This window comes from Macrobrachium nipponense, chromosome 33 (genome assembly GCF_015104395.2).
Source record: "Macrobrachium nipponense isolate FS-2020 chromosome 33, ASM1510439v2, whole genome shotgun sequence".
NCBI classification, from domain to species: domain Eukaryota; kingdom Metazoa; phylum Arthropoda; class Malacostraca; order Decapoda; family Palaemonidae; genus Macrobrachium; species Macrobrachium nipponense.
In genome coordinates, this window is record NC_087219.1 from 55,260,477 (window position 1) to 55,274,909 (window position 14,433).

General features: G+C 38.5%; 1 protein-coding gene across 1 annotated transcript in view; it reads right to left on the bottom strand.

Annotated features, from left to right (window-relative positions):
- Window positions 1–8,363, bottom strand: part of LOC135203207 (putative serine protease K12H4.7) — a 20,784-nt gene extending 12,421 nt beyond the window's left edge. Inside the window, exons 1-3 of the mRNA XM_064232960.1 lie at window positions 8,103–8,363; window positions 2,465–2,646; window positions 1,102–1,334 (exon numbers count right to left, since the gene is read on the bottom strand). Coding sequence (XP_064089030.1) covers window positions 1,102–1,334; window positions 2,465–2,646; window positions 8,103–8,285 — 598 coding nt within the window. The 5' untranslated portion in view covers window positions 8,286–8,363. The remainder of the gene's footprint in view (window positions 1–1,101; window positions 1,335–2,464; window positions 2,647–8,102) is intronic.
- Window positions 8,364–14,433: the final 6,070 nt, after the last annotated feature.

Sequence of the window (14,433 nt, forward strand, 5' to 3'; positions counted from 1 at the left end):
TTTCTGAGTGACAGTTTTATTTAATCTAAGTAAGCATCAAAATTTATATAGCATTATGGCTAAAGAAACTGACCACTTTATCTCACTAGGCTTGATTTTTTTGTAGATAATTATTAGTATTATATTCAGAAGATGAAACTTATTCATATGGATCAAGGTACCATTGACTTGAAATTCAAGCTTCCAAAGAATATGGTGTTCATTAGGAAGAGGTAAGACGAGGTAAAGGGAAATAAAGAAAGAAGAGACCTCATTTATTAAAAAAGAATAACAATAAATTGACAAATAGACAAAGATTTATTAAAATGCAAGGAAAAAAGTATCAGGGTAGTAATGTATGGCAACTTCGCTTCAACTTCTGAAGTTTCAATTGCACGACTTCCACAGGGAGGCTGTTCCACATCAATATTCGTTAAGTTAGCAGCTTAATTGTAAACAAAATATAAATCTCATTCCTTTGGTATTGCGTTAATTCTCCAGTTTTTTTTTTTTTTTTTTTTTTTTTTTTTTTTTTTTTACGAAACTCAAATTTCACGCCTTGAGGTCTGAAATTATTTGGAAAATACGTGTTTTAAGTTAATTGTTTAAGATGAAGAGAGCATACTGTTTTCTTTAGTGTTCCCGAGATATTTACAAAATAAATATCACAAAATGTTCTTCACGAGCTGGGTGAATGAAGTTTTCCTTGAGACTTTGCCTCTCAAATTTGGTATCCATCTTTGGTTGCTTACGTCTCAGATAAAAAGCCCTGAGGTTAAAATAAGAGTACAGGTGTCATTAGCTTTTGTAGGACAATCACTATAATATTTGACCTAAGTAATAGCCACCTAAAGCTCAAATAATCTCAGGAAGAGAATTTAAGTCCTGTCTCTGAAGTAACTTTTGGTAATGAGTGGTTTACTTGTGGTAATTAACTGTATTATTATCATTATTGTTTCTGTTATTATTATTATTATTCTTAACACAAACACATTCTAAAGGAACAAATCCTTTCACTTGCCATACAAACGTCCACAGAACAGGAACTTTACCAGACTAGGGTTAAGCTTGTAGTACCATACAACCAAAACAACAATCATGCCTGTCAGTCACTAGACCTACCTCTGAAGTCACTCCTGGCAACGAGTGGCGCACTGGTGGCGACTGACGCGTGCACCAGGTGAGGGTACTTCAGCCTGTACCATACAGACAGAGAACCGGGGTATGATCCACCGAAAGCAACCCATTTGTTGTCAGTCAAGCCCAGTTCTTCCTGCATCTTGACAGTGAATTCTGCCAGGTCAGCCAAAGCCTGCTCGCTGCTGAGGTACACCAGGTTTTCAACAGATGCATCTCTGGGGAAGTAGACAGATATAAGTACGCATGAGTTAAGCTGGTTCAGCAAATTCTCAACAACTGCTACAAACCACTCGTAATCTTCTTTGTGAGGTCTGAATCTCATTGTCATCCATACAAAAGAAAGTAGTCTGCTGTGATATTTTAATACGACTGCAATATTTCATAGAAGTTAAGTAGACAAACTATCTATAGAATTGGTCCTGAAGACATCATTATTTTGATTTTTGATGGAAAAGTTAATTTTTTTTTGCTGTCTGTAAATAGCAGTATTTCTTGTCTTATCGCAATTACATGAGATTCTGTTTAATCAGGTGGTAAAGATCGCCAACCTTAAGATAATTTCAGGTTCATATAAAAGATTACGACGGTTAAAAAAAGAATGAACATTAGGATATTAAGGCTGATGGAGACATGAATGAATAGTGTCCAAGATCGAAGACCAATCATCTACATATTGGGGAATTTTTGCTTTTTATAAATGTCCCTACACCTCATCATTAGGGAACTTGTTTTTGATTAAGTAAAAGTCTTATCCACAAGATTACGAGGGAGCTTTTATCAAAGTCCCTAATCCTTAATAATTAGAAAAAAAAATTTATATCAGTTCCCAGCCGATAATATTGGGGAAAAACGTTGATAAAAGTCATCTCCATAATATCAAAAGGGAACTTCTATGCATTCTCTCTCCTACAGAAAATTTTTTTTTTTCGTCTACATTCTCTAATGCATGCCCATATATAAGTATATATCACATTCCTATTATCGCTCTTGTATTTCCTACTACTAAAGAATGATGTTTATGTTGAATAACAAACTTAATGAAAAAAAAAGACTTGCCAAAAAAAACAAAAGATTGTTATTCATTACTTTGTACAGTACAGTTCAATGAATTTTGGGGGACGTCTTTCGACTCGCCCGTCGGTACAAGCCTGTTATTATAGCAAGTTTCTCTCCCGTAATAGCCTAAGGGGGACAACTTTTATAAACAAGGAAGTTTATAGATGTACCCAATTCCTGTTGATAGAGGAAAAGTTTCTCCTCTTTAGTACCAGAGGGAAAACGTTCATGAAACTTGAGACCCAACCCTCTTTTCACTGAAAAGGAACTGTCAGCCTGAATGACTTACTCTGTCGGATGACTCTTCCCGTAATATCGGTGCTCTAGCATGAGCAAGAGGGCGTTCATCTCCTGGGCGTACAAGGTCCAAGCGCCTTCGACCATCCAGATGGGATCGGCTGGGCCTTCGCCTCCGATCATCAGAAATACAGGACCCCCAGGTTTGAAGAAATCGAGATTCTTGTAATATCTCTGGAAGGCGACGAAGTCTTCAGAATTCAAGTACTTTAAACGGATTATCGATTTATATTTCTGGATTCTCCAAGGGCTCTGGCGTGAAGGGTTGAAACTGGGGAAGCACCAAAGGGAACAGTTGGGAAGTAAATGGAGGGAGGCATTGTTGCCGGGTGTGAAAGAAGCTGCAAAGAAATTTTAGTACTAGTGGCATACTACGGGTGGTATACCCCTAACAAGAGAGATGCTAAAAAAAAATATCGTATGTTACATTTTATGTTTTAAACGTGAACAAGAATTTATGTTGGATGATTATACGTAAAATATTTTTATTTAAGGTATATGGCATTTTTACTTGATCCCTATTCCTTGGGATAGAGGGACATTAGTTAAGTGTCTTTAACTAAAGCCATCTGGGGATTTTTCTTAAACAAGCCGTATATTTGTCACCGATAGCTTTCGAATATGAAGAATTTTATTTGAGGCTCATGTGCGACTCGAACCTGAATGAAAACGATATAAGAAATTGCTCCATCCAACTTATAAATAGGTTTAGTATAGGTACCATCCTCATTCTGAAAAGTCCCTCCAGTCTTCAATGATGATCATCTTACCTGTAAATCCAACCGACTAGTTTTTGCACCTGTCGTCCCATCTCCTTCCAGCTATAGTTCTTCATCAGCCACTTTCATAAGCATTTTGAAACTTACGCACTAACTCTATCATACAAACACTAACTCTAGGCTCACTTGTGTTACTCAGCTCTACACCTCTTCTATCTTACACAATCAACAAGGCCTAGAAATACTCCATCGACACAGTACTATATTCTTCTCAGATAATATCTTTCCATTTGTAACTTTTATAATGATCCATTTGCTCGTTAACCTCTCTCTCTCTCATCTCTCACTCTACTCCTCTCGTTCCTCTCTCTCTCTCTCTCTCTCTCTCTCTCTCTCTCTCTCTCTGCATTTGTTGGCCTGGTCGCTTTAGGCGTCACCAAAGTCCTGATTTCTCCCTTGTGCACTGGTTCGAATCCACGAGAGGACGAAATTATCATCAACTGAAAAAATTTCTCCTTCTATTAACATATATGAATATACATTAATTTCGAGGTAGACCGAATTGGATATTAAAAAACATTTGTAGCTTAATGCGTGGGTAAGAATCACAGTGATGTAATAAGAAATTCATATCTTTACGGAATAGTTTTTTCTAATCCTTAAATACATGCTCCTTTTCCCCCCTTATATCTACTGACATCCTTTCCTCTCTCTTCTGGACTACCATCTCATCCTCATGTATATATGTAAGGTTTACATATAATAAAGAATGTATTTTGACATTCTGTAGTGTAATGTACTAAGTGATAAATATGCCAGTGACCCAAGGGGTCATGTAGGAGTTTGTTGACTTTTGACGAAACGTTGATGAAGCGTTGACGTTGCTCTGACTTCGCTTTGAATAAGCGTCCTGGTGTGTGGACACCTGGAGTCATCATAACCATTGCTAAATATAACGTCAATAATGCCTCCTCTGAGAAAACATGTTGATGTTCTCACGAGACTGTGGTCTACGTCACTTACCTTGTTTTGTATGTCCGTCTGTATGTATGTATATCGAGCAGTCTTTGCTCTCCTATGATTTTGTAAACAGAATTGTATCTCATACTTCACCTTCTCCTCTTAGCTTGAAGACCTATCAAACCTTCTTGCAGCTATCCAGTGATGTAGCTTGTTAAATATAACTTATATTTTATACTATGAGTTTCAACGTCTTCACCTTCATACCAGAAAATAGCTATTGAATGAGAATTAGAAAATATCATCACAGTCAATGAGACTTGACTAAGAAGGAGTGGTGTTTATCAACAGACATCTGCGATGCAGATCAAAAGAACCAACATGGTGCCTCGTTAGTAAAACAGATCGAGCCCCCCCCCCCCCCCCCCCCCCCCCCCCGTAATATATAGATACAGCATATCCCTTCTTCCTACCTTCCTATACTTACAAAAAGTCCAACTTTCTTAAATTCTATTTCATTTTTCATGAATTTTCGCCTTACATGATAGTTGTACTCTTTCACTCGTCCCTAATATCTTCTAGACATTACAAGCTCTACCCCTTGACTAGATTTACCTCTTTCAGCTACTCTGACAGTCACTCTGAGTCATACAACTCTCAACTTTCCCTCCACAGAGAACTGACCCATGATACATATCTTCGGTTCTGCATCACGGCAATGAAAATCCAGAACCATACAGCTTGGGGTTTTTGTGCGATTCTCCGTCTTTCTTCGATAATATCAAAGGTCAGAGTGTCCATTTGAAACGATGCTTTCACTTATTTCTTAGAATTCCATAATAGTGAAAGTGTGGTAGCCATCGGCCTCAGGGAGAGATGTCCTTATATGATTTTGGGGCCACTTTCTTTCCACAAGGGTCAGCAAACTTAAACTATACTCTGTTTTTTTCCATCTGTCCATCCGCCTGTGGTGGTCGGGCATGGTAACACTGCGTCCCGGGCTTTAGATAGTTACACTATGTGTAAGTTTTAGGTAAATAAAAGGATATGCTGGTGTACATTTGCAATTGAAAAGTGTTTTAATAAATTACTGTATGCGAATTACACTGTTAATGTTCGAAATAGGATATTATTATTATTGTTGAATGTAAGCTGAATGTAACTATCTAAAGCCCGGGACACAGTGTTACCATACACAAACATCACAGGCGGGTGGACAGATGGAAAAAAACAGAGTATAGGTATTCATCTATCTTAAGACATTTGGTAGCAGTCCATAGCAAATTGACTGGCCTGAAGTATGTGATTGTTATTGGCCTCCAAAGCAAAAGACCTAAAAAATCCATTTAGGGGACACTCTCATGTTACTGGAAATACATAATCATGCACACACACATGTATGTATGAATCAATAATCTACTTCTCAAAGAATGACAAGATAAGTTTTGTTTTATAGCCTTATCATGGGAAAGTTAATGCACTTTCACAGTAGTATATCTGCTAATTGTTGTGCTTTTCGTGGGATCTGTCACGTATTGTGACTTTTTCTATTTCAGCCAAAAGATAAGGTGCGAGAATCAATGCAGCTGGTGCTATATTACTATACTCTGTTTTTTCCATCTATCCATCCGCCTGTGGTGTTTTCGCATGGTAACACTGCTTCCGGGGCTTTAAATAGTTACGCTATGTGTAAGTTTTAGGTAAATAAAAGGATATCTGGGAGTACATTTGCACCTGAAAGCGTTTTAATAATTTACTGTATGCGAATTACACCGTTAATATTCGAAATAGGATATTGTTATTATTTTTTAATGTAAGCTGAATGTGACTATCTAAAGCCCTGGACGCAGTGTTACCATACACAAACACCACAGGCGGGTGGACAGATGGAAAAAAAACCGAGTATAGTAAAACTAAAACATTTGGATTCTTTACGTATAGTGTTGGTAGACAAATAAATAAATGCGCCGTTGCTTCCGATATTCTTCTTACTAGTGGTTCAATAAGGAATAACTAAGTTTGTAATGGCAGATCAAAGTGGCACAGCCTCGATTTTATCACCTATTTTAAGAAATTTTGGCAGTTGTTTGTTGGATCCGAGACGGATTTTGAAGAACGTGCAGCAGGGTAGCGGCATAGTGGTTACCGTCGTGGAGTGCCACTCAGATATCATGGGTTCGTGTCTCCCCCTAGGCAGATAAAAAATGACTGGCTCTGATCATAATCAGCTACGGCTGCAGTTTGGGGTCTGCAATGGGAGGTTGAACCACATTTTTCGAAAGCTTGAATTTCAAGTCAATGGCTCCCTGTGATTAGCTTTCTTCTTCTAATGAAATAATGATAATAATAATAATAATGTAAAATTCGGTGGGAATAATAGAAGCTGCAAAGCTGATAAAAGTGTTAGAAGTGTCTGTAAAAGGAGAAAATTGAGTGTTAATGTTTACAACAGCAAAGAAATGAGGACAACCTGAAGTCAGGGAAATGAAGCAATGGGTGATAGTTTGGATGGTTAGACAATTAAAGCAGATGATTCATATAAGCATTTGGAAGTAAATACTGAGGAGAAAGAAGAGATGAAGCGAGTGACGGAATAGATAAAACAAAGAAATTGGCGCGATTTCATCAGAGGATTTAGTACCGATGAACGTAACCGTTAGGGTGCAACATTATTTCGATTAAGCTTTATCTCTGTAGAGACGAACTGCTTACTCCAGATACAAATGTATAAGATGAAAAGTGGGAGTTTTTGAAATGAGCTATTAGCAGAGGTGAATAAGAAGGTTCGAATGGGCGGGAAATGTAAACACAATGAAGTGAAAATATCAGCCTAGGACAGTGGTTCTCAATCCTTTATATGATCAAGCCCCCTCTATTTGGTCCTTACTTCAACGCCTCCCTTGCATATGTGAGTAAAATTCCCTCCCAGACTTTAAAAAAAAAAAGAAAAAGAAGGGGTTTACAAAAATTGGTCAGCCCAACGAGCCTAACTCGAGTAGTAGACTCAAGGAAAGTAACGTTATATGGCGATACTTTTGCATTTTTTCCACAAACTTCTGAATATTAGTTCCTCACTCGACAAGAGAATAACGAATATAATTAGAGAATTTTTTATTCATTTTTCCCTAGGGCTCGCGCCTCCCCTGGAAATTGCTGACGACCCCCAGGTTGAGAATCAGTGGACTAGGATGGGTCTAGTAGTTCTGTAGTGGCGCGCACAGCAGAGAAAACGGAGTACCACTGGATGTTGAAAACATAGTTCATTGGGAAGAAGAAGGTGAGGTAGGCCTATGTGGAGAGCAAATACTGGAATAGAAGTGCATTTCATGTCCACAAAACCTGCGAGCTCATATATACACAAGTTAGTGGCAGGATACGTGCATGACATGTTCAAAGGCTGATGTCAAGGAAGTTTTTAGCGAAAGGTTTTCATTTCTACTCATTTGTTAAAGGATATGACTATTGAAATGAGTGCTTCGCTGTTGCCTCTATAGGAACTTATTATATAAATCATTGCGTATACACACACATGTAAATATCGGTTATTTATATGTATATGTATGTGTGTGAATGTATGTATGTATGTATATATAATAATATATATAGATATATATATATATAAATATATACTGTATATATATATATATATATATATATATATATATATATATATATATATATATATATATATATATATATATATACATCTATGCTTGCATATAATTTAATTAGAAGTGACAACAATAATGGTACAGGCTATAGATTTTTTAAGGGAACGAGATTCCAATGCGAAGAGAGTAAATAAAATAAAAACCTAATGCACGAAGAAACAATTATATAGCAGGAAGTTAACACTGGTGAAATATCAACATTAGCAAGAAAGTGATACACATCTTTGGGCCACAATTGCTCTCGGTACATCCTGGAATCTGAGCTGGACCGGACACATACCTGGGACCAAGTTCTGGTGTCTGATGGATCGGAGTGGTCCAGTTTCTGAACGAACCATTCCTCGGGAGGCAAAGTCACGCCCTCAGGTTTCTTAGGCGGATGAAGGTAGCCATTCGCAGGGAAACATGAAATCAGGAGCAGGACTCCTACCAGAAAGTGGGGAAGAGGCGAGAGGATCTTCATGGCGAAACGTTACAGAGAGACAGACGGAGTGATTTTACTCGTCAGGCGTCTCACCACAGTCTGGGCGTCTGAGGCTTTTTAGTGTCAGTTTCTTGAAACTCAGTTGCCTAGCCATTATCGGTGAGGGAAAACTTTATCGATAGATAAAGGTTAGTATATCTGGTCGGCTTTAGAAAAAAGAATTATAGTATGGCCTATAGAATAGATTTAATTTCTAATCGATTCACTATCATTAATAATAATAATAATAATAATAATAATAATAATAATAATAATAATAAAAATAAAAATAATAATAATAATAATAATAATAATAATAATAATTATAATAATAATAATAATAATAATAATAATAATAATAATAATAGTGAGAAACTATCACTGAGTCTTTACATTTTACAATCAACACCATATAAGAGAACTGAAGCGTAATAAAGATATAATTTGTGTATAAACTTATACATTTTCAATACAAACATAATTCAAAAGTGACAAACGCATATACACAGACTAACAGACACTTACATACACAAACACCTATATATATACACACACACAACACACACACACACACACACACACACCACACACATTATATATATATATATATATATATATATATATATATATATATATATAAATGAGTAGTTAAGAACCAACAAACCAGTGAAATTGTAAAGCCACGCAACTAATTCAAGTAAAGCAAAGCAAGTGTATACCACGTAGAAAAAGGGCAACCAAATGAAAATTCAAAGAAGAGAGGTGAATAATTTTACAGAAGTAGACAGGAGATAACACAAAAAAGAAAATAAAAAAATACTACTAACAAAGACTTATAAGCATTAGACCGACTAGGTCGTAGTTTAAGTATTTTTATGTGCAAGCAACCACCGTCGATATATTATATATATATATATATATATATATATATATATATATATATATATATATATATGAACGAAAGATTACCCTATAAAATACATTTGACAAATGGCCCTTCATAACAAATGTTGAAGTGTAAATGACTTTCCCTAAAATGTGTATGTAAAAGCTATCACACAAGGTAATTATGATAGGATAACGATCTCAGCGCCCAAATATTCATTCATAAATATCAGCAGATTTCCCTCTCTCACTCTCTCTCTCTCTATGACACCATAATGTAAAGCAGAACGTCGATTATTCAGCCCTGAATTATCACCAAAACGAAATAGGAACAACAATAAGTAATTTTGCTTTCACAGGATCTATGTGGGTTAAAACACACACATATATGCCCTAAAACGTATCTGTTTTCATAAAAAATTATCTATATGCGAATGTGTGTATGTTTTTTGATAGGCAAGAGCGCGGTACCTAGGCCTAGCATGTCTTCCAAAATTATGTAATTTCCTGTTATATGTAATGCTAGGCGTATTTTTAAAATCTAATCTTTATTATGCAGTAGCCGGTGCGATATTGGACTAAATTTTAGACGCTTGTGGTGTACCTACATATTCTATCTTGTTGTCAAATCTCAAGAAGAATTATGAAATGACATTTGCTATGCGTACCCATGGAAAGGGCCACAGAAAAATATTGAGTAGCAGATATAATCCCTACAAGACATCCAAAGTAATATAACACTGCCATCCCCGTAGTTTCGTATATAGGAATTGTAACAATTCTGTGTTTTAAGCAGATTCCAGACTTTCCAAAATATTGATAATGATGCTCTTGTAATATTGGTGCGATTTGTTCCAGTTTGCGTTAAAATGTAAGGAAAACATAAAAATTTCGGCAAGCAAAACCATGTATCGGAAACGCATTTCAAGACGTTGACTTCGGCGAACTTGTCGTTTGCTTTTGAATTTATGAGCACATTTTTTTAGTCCCTCAACTCGATAGTATTAATAAGACACAAAATGTATTTGAGGAGAGAAAGTTAGTTTCTCAAAAAAGCTCTCATCCCAATCACCAAACTTATATGAAGTATAACGATGTTATTCGGACATATTACATTCAACCAATCATCGTCAAGCTCCCGCTGACTTTTATAGACACTTTTGCTAAATAATATAATAATAATGATGATAAAGGTATAGCCGTTAATTTTCAAAACAAATCTTTTCCTTACAAACTAAATTTTAGAGACTGGAGCATTTTTTCCATTCTTTAAACTGGTAATTTCCCAAACCAACGACGATATACATATATTAAAACCATCAAATTTTTTGTACGGAGAGAGAGAGAGAGAGAGAGAGAGAGAGAGAGAGAGAGAGAGAGAGAGAGACTCAGTTCACGAGTGTCAAAGGACTACTTTTTTCAAAAGACTTTTTTTCAGGATATATACTTTTTTTTCCCCACGGTAAGAAATAGTAGGTAAGGCGGGAACCTCCTCGTCTTGAAGGATAGTGCAAACTGCTTAAATTTATCGACTGTCATGTTTCTTATCGTTTCCTGCCACCGTATATTAGATCTTCAAAGATGCTAATGCCTAATGGCTTGTTCTTGATGCATCGTTAATTAAGGTGGCATATTAGACCCAGAAAGATGCTAATGCCTAATGGCTTGTTCTTGATGTATCGTTAAGGTGGCATATTAGACCTAGAAAGATGCTAATGCCTAATGGCTTGTTCTTGATGCATCGTTATGAGATTGTTTAGAACGTAATCACTTATTTCAGTTACATGTATAAGCCAGCCTTTCCAGTTATTAGAGTTAAGGGAATAAAGAGCTTGAGCTATTTACGCATAATACAAAGTCGAGGCTTTGATGTTAACAAAAACTTTCCAGGTTCTTCTTCATTCATTCTTGGCGCCAAGTAGTGCTATCAGTCTTGGACCATTTCCTCAGTTTTAATGATTTTGGTGCTGAATCTCTAGAACACAAATAGAGAAGCAAAACATTGCTTTGGTTGGTAAAGGCCGAGCTTTCTGCGTTCAAGAGCTTACTTTCCTTCCCCAATAAAAAAACAAAAAAGAAAGCAGAAAATGGCTATCATGGCAACAGATGATTTTCTCTGTTATCAGCTCAAGCAATCACAAGGATGTTTTGGACTCAGCCCACTTCAGTCTCTGGGTAACGAACCATTTGTTCGTGCTCAGCTCAGTTGAAGAAACAATTATTTTGGTACACGACACCATCTTTATCGTCGCTTGTCACCATTGTCTTGTGGAATCAATAAACCATTTGCTTAGTTTCCCATCGCGATCCTGAGATGTCAGATTATCAGTGTGTGTGTGTGTGAGAGAGAGAGAGAGAGAGAGAGAGTAGATTTCTAGCAACGATGACAAGTAAGAACAAGAGATATTTCCCAATTAAAAAACAAGATATGGATGAAAAAAGCAAAAAGTTTGTATCTTTTCACAAACAGGACATATCTGAGGAGCTGAAAACTGGCCTTAAACAGCTGGTGCCGGGGAAATGCAGTAGGCTTATGAAGCGTTATTCATGTAATGATGTTTTGCCAGCATATATTGAAAATGTATTGGATAATCATACTTATATGCAATGTGTGCTTAACAGTGATTAAAAAGTTTTGAAATTGGAGGTCTTACAGTTATCGTAAGTTATGGACTACCGGTATGGAAAATTATACCTGTGTTGGAAGGTTAGTAATATTGACGGGACAGATTACTATCTCTGAAATGGTTTTAATATCGTACTAGAGAATCTCTGACATATCTTCCCATTTAGTTTGCAAATGAGGAACCTTCTGGCTCATCGTAAATCAGTTGGTCAAAGATCAAGTCTTTTCTTTGTACGAAGGTATTACTCTATTTGTCTATCGGTGCAAATTACCAGTTAGGCCTATATTCAAATAACGATGGTTATTTGAATATAGGCCTACCACGAACCAGGCTTCACTCCTCGGCAAATAGCACCTAGGAACCGTGGACTGCAAGGTCAGTGGTATCGAGATACTGATACGGCAGGTAGTACAGCTTGTTTAGAACATCATCACGCACACGCAGTCACTATGACATGTCTTGTACTATTCTCAAGTACTTGGTGATGGGATGTGAACCAGTGAGAGAGAAAAGCCTTGTTAAAGGCACAGAATCCTCACCGTTGAGGGTAACTATCAGCTAGAAGTAAAAAATAGCTTCCCTGCCTAGGCATCTCATGTGTATCGTTGTAGAGCATTTTATGGTGTAATATTTCATTCCTCAGGGTTTAGATTCCAAAATAACAAGCTTTTTTAAGTCATTTCAACGTTCACTCATTCTTTTAACTACAGAGTCTTATCTTTTATATATTCCATGATATTCTCTTCTTCCTCCAACTTGCTGTTATGATCTTAACCCTTAAACCCTTAAACGCCGACTGGACGTATTTTACGTCGAGATAAATTGTCTGTCGGGTGCCGACTGGACGTATTTTACGTCGACATACAAAAGTTTTTTTTAAAATTCGCGGAAAATACTTATAGGCCTACCAGCCTAAAACTTTTGAATCACGCGCCTTGGGGGGATGCTGGGAGTCCCACGGATCAAGGCCTTGTTTTGTTTTTGAAGCGTGACCCAGGTGCGCATGCGCGATATCCCTTCTTCTCGCTCCAGCCAGCATCAGTAGCGCACCATCCGAGAGCGATCTTTCGTGAAAAGCGTGTTTTTCTGGACTTGTGCGAGACTTTGAGCATTTGTATTGCTACAGGACATTCGTAGATATGTCTCAAGACGTGTGAACCGTGAAAGGCGCGTTTTACCCGTCGGAAGGGATCGTGTTTCGGGAACACATCGTTTGCCTTTGGTTACCCCTAGAAAGCATGTGGGCGTCCTTAGGGGCATTCGTAGGCATTTGGGAGGCCTCCAACCAAGGGACATAGACGAATATCTTTCGGAGCTTGATCGGGAACATGTCGCAAGTCCTCATTTTGATGGCGGATGGTCATCGAGTGATGAGGACATCAGTCCCGATGAAAGTGAGGATGAATATTTGCCCCCAATGTCCGTTCGAGGCTCACATCCCCGAAAGTGAGCTCGAATTCAGTGCATACGAGGGGAATCTGAGAGGGGGAGGGGGAGGGTGGGGATACGGGCTCAAGTTTTATCGCAGAGGACGATACAGAAAGTGAGGGCCTAAGTGAGGGTGATGGGCCACGGGGGGGGGTAGTGTGCATCGTGCCCGCACCCGTGCGCGTGCGCGCGCACGGGCACGTAGAAGGTCGGCTCGTCGCGCCAGCCAAGGTGAAGGTCGGTCGTCGGAGAGTGACGAGGGGTGGACGGAGGACCCCACCCCTCCTAACATGCACCCCTTCACGGCAACCCCTGGGATGACCGTACCAGTACCCCTGACTGTTTTTGGGATTCATCCAGCTTTTCCTGACGCAAGGGAATTGCTGGAATACCTGGTACACGAGACGGTGGACTACGCTCGGTACTGCCGATATGAGCTGAAGACGACCTGTCGTATTCCTGGCGGGTTGCAACCTCATTGACATGGCACATTTTTTGGGGCTCCACATTTATTTGGTTTGACACCTGCTATCGACGTCAGGCAATATTGAAGAGAAGTTTTTTTTTAATATATGCCGAATGTGCCTGGCGTTATGTCCCGTGATAATTTCCTGGCGATGGACAGGTACTTCAACGCCTTCAACCGAAGGGCCATACCCCGGAATAACAGTGATCGCCTCATTTTAGTGCGTACAGTGTTGGATTATATCCGTGAGCGGTGTAGTAATCTCGTGATTCCTGGAAAGAACCTGTCTTTGGATGAGGGGATGATGCCTTACAAAGGACGTCTTTAGTATAAAAGTGTATAACCCCACGAAAGCCAAAGAAATATGGTGTGAAATTCTTTCTCATTACCGAGGCCAACACTGGATACGTTGTGGACTTTTCAGTGTATACCGGGGTATTCTCCACGCTGCGTGACACTGTATTCAACCTTGTGGGACGTTTCCGTAACAGGATATCACCTGTTTATGGATAATTATTATAACTCGGTGTATCCCTGGCCCAGGAACTGTATGAAGCAGGTGTTCACGTCAGTGGTACCCTTCGGTTGGTGCGTGGGGCCCCGAATGTCCTCAAGAGGTTCGCTAGTCATCCGCAACACCTGGCAAGAGGAGAGACAGAGTGGCGGCGGAAGGGCGCTGTCTCGTCATCTGTTGGAAGGGTGTCCGACTCGTCCCCCATGGTTACGACGAGTCATGAACCCA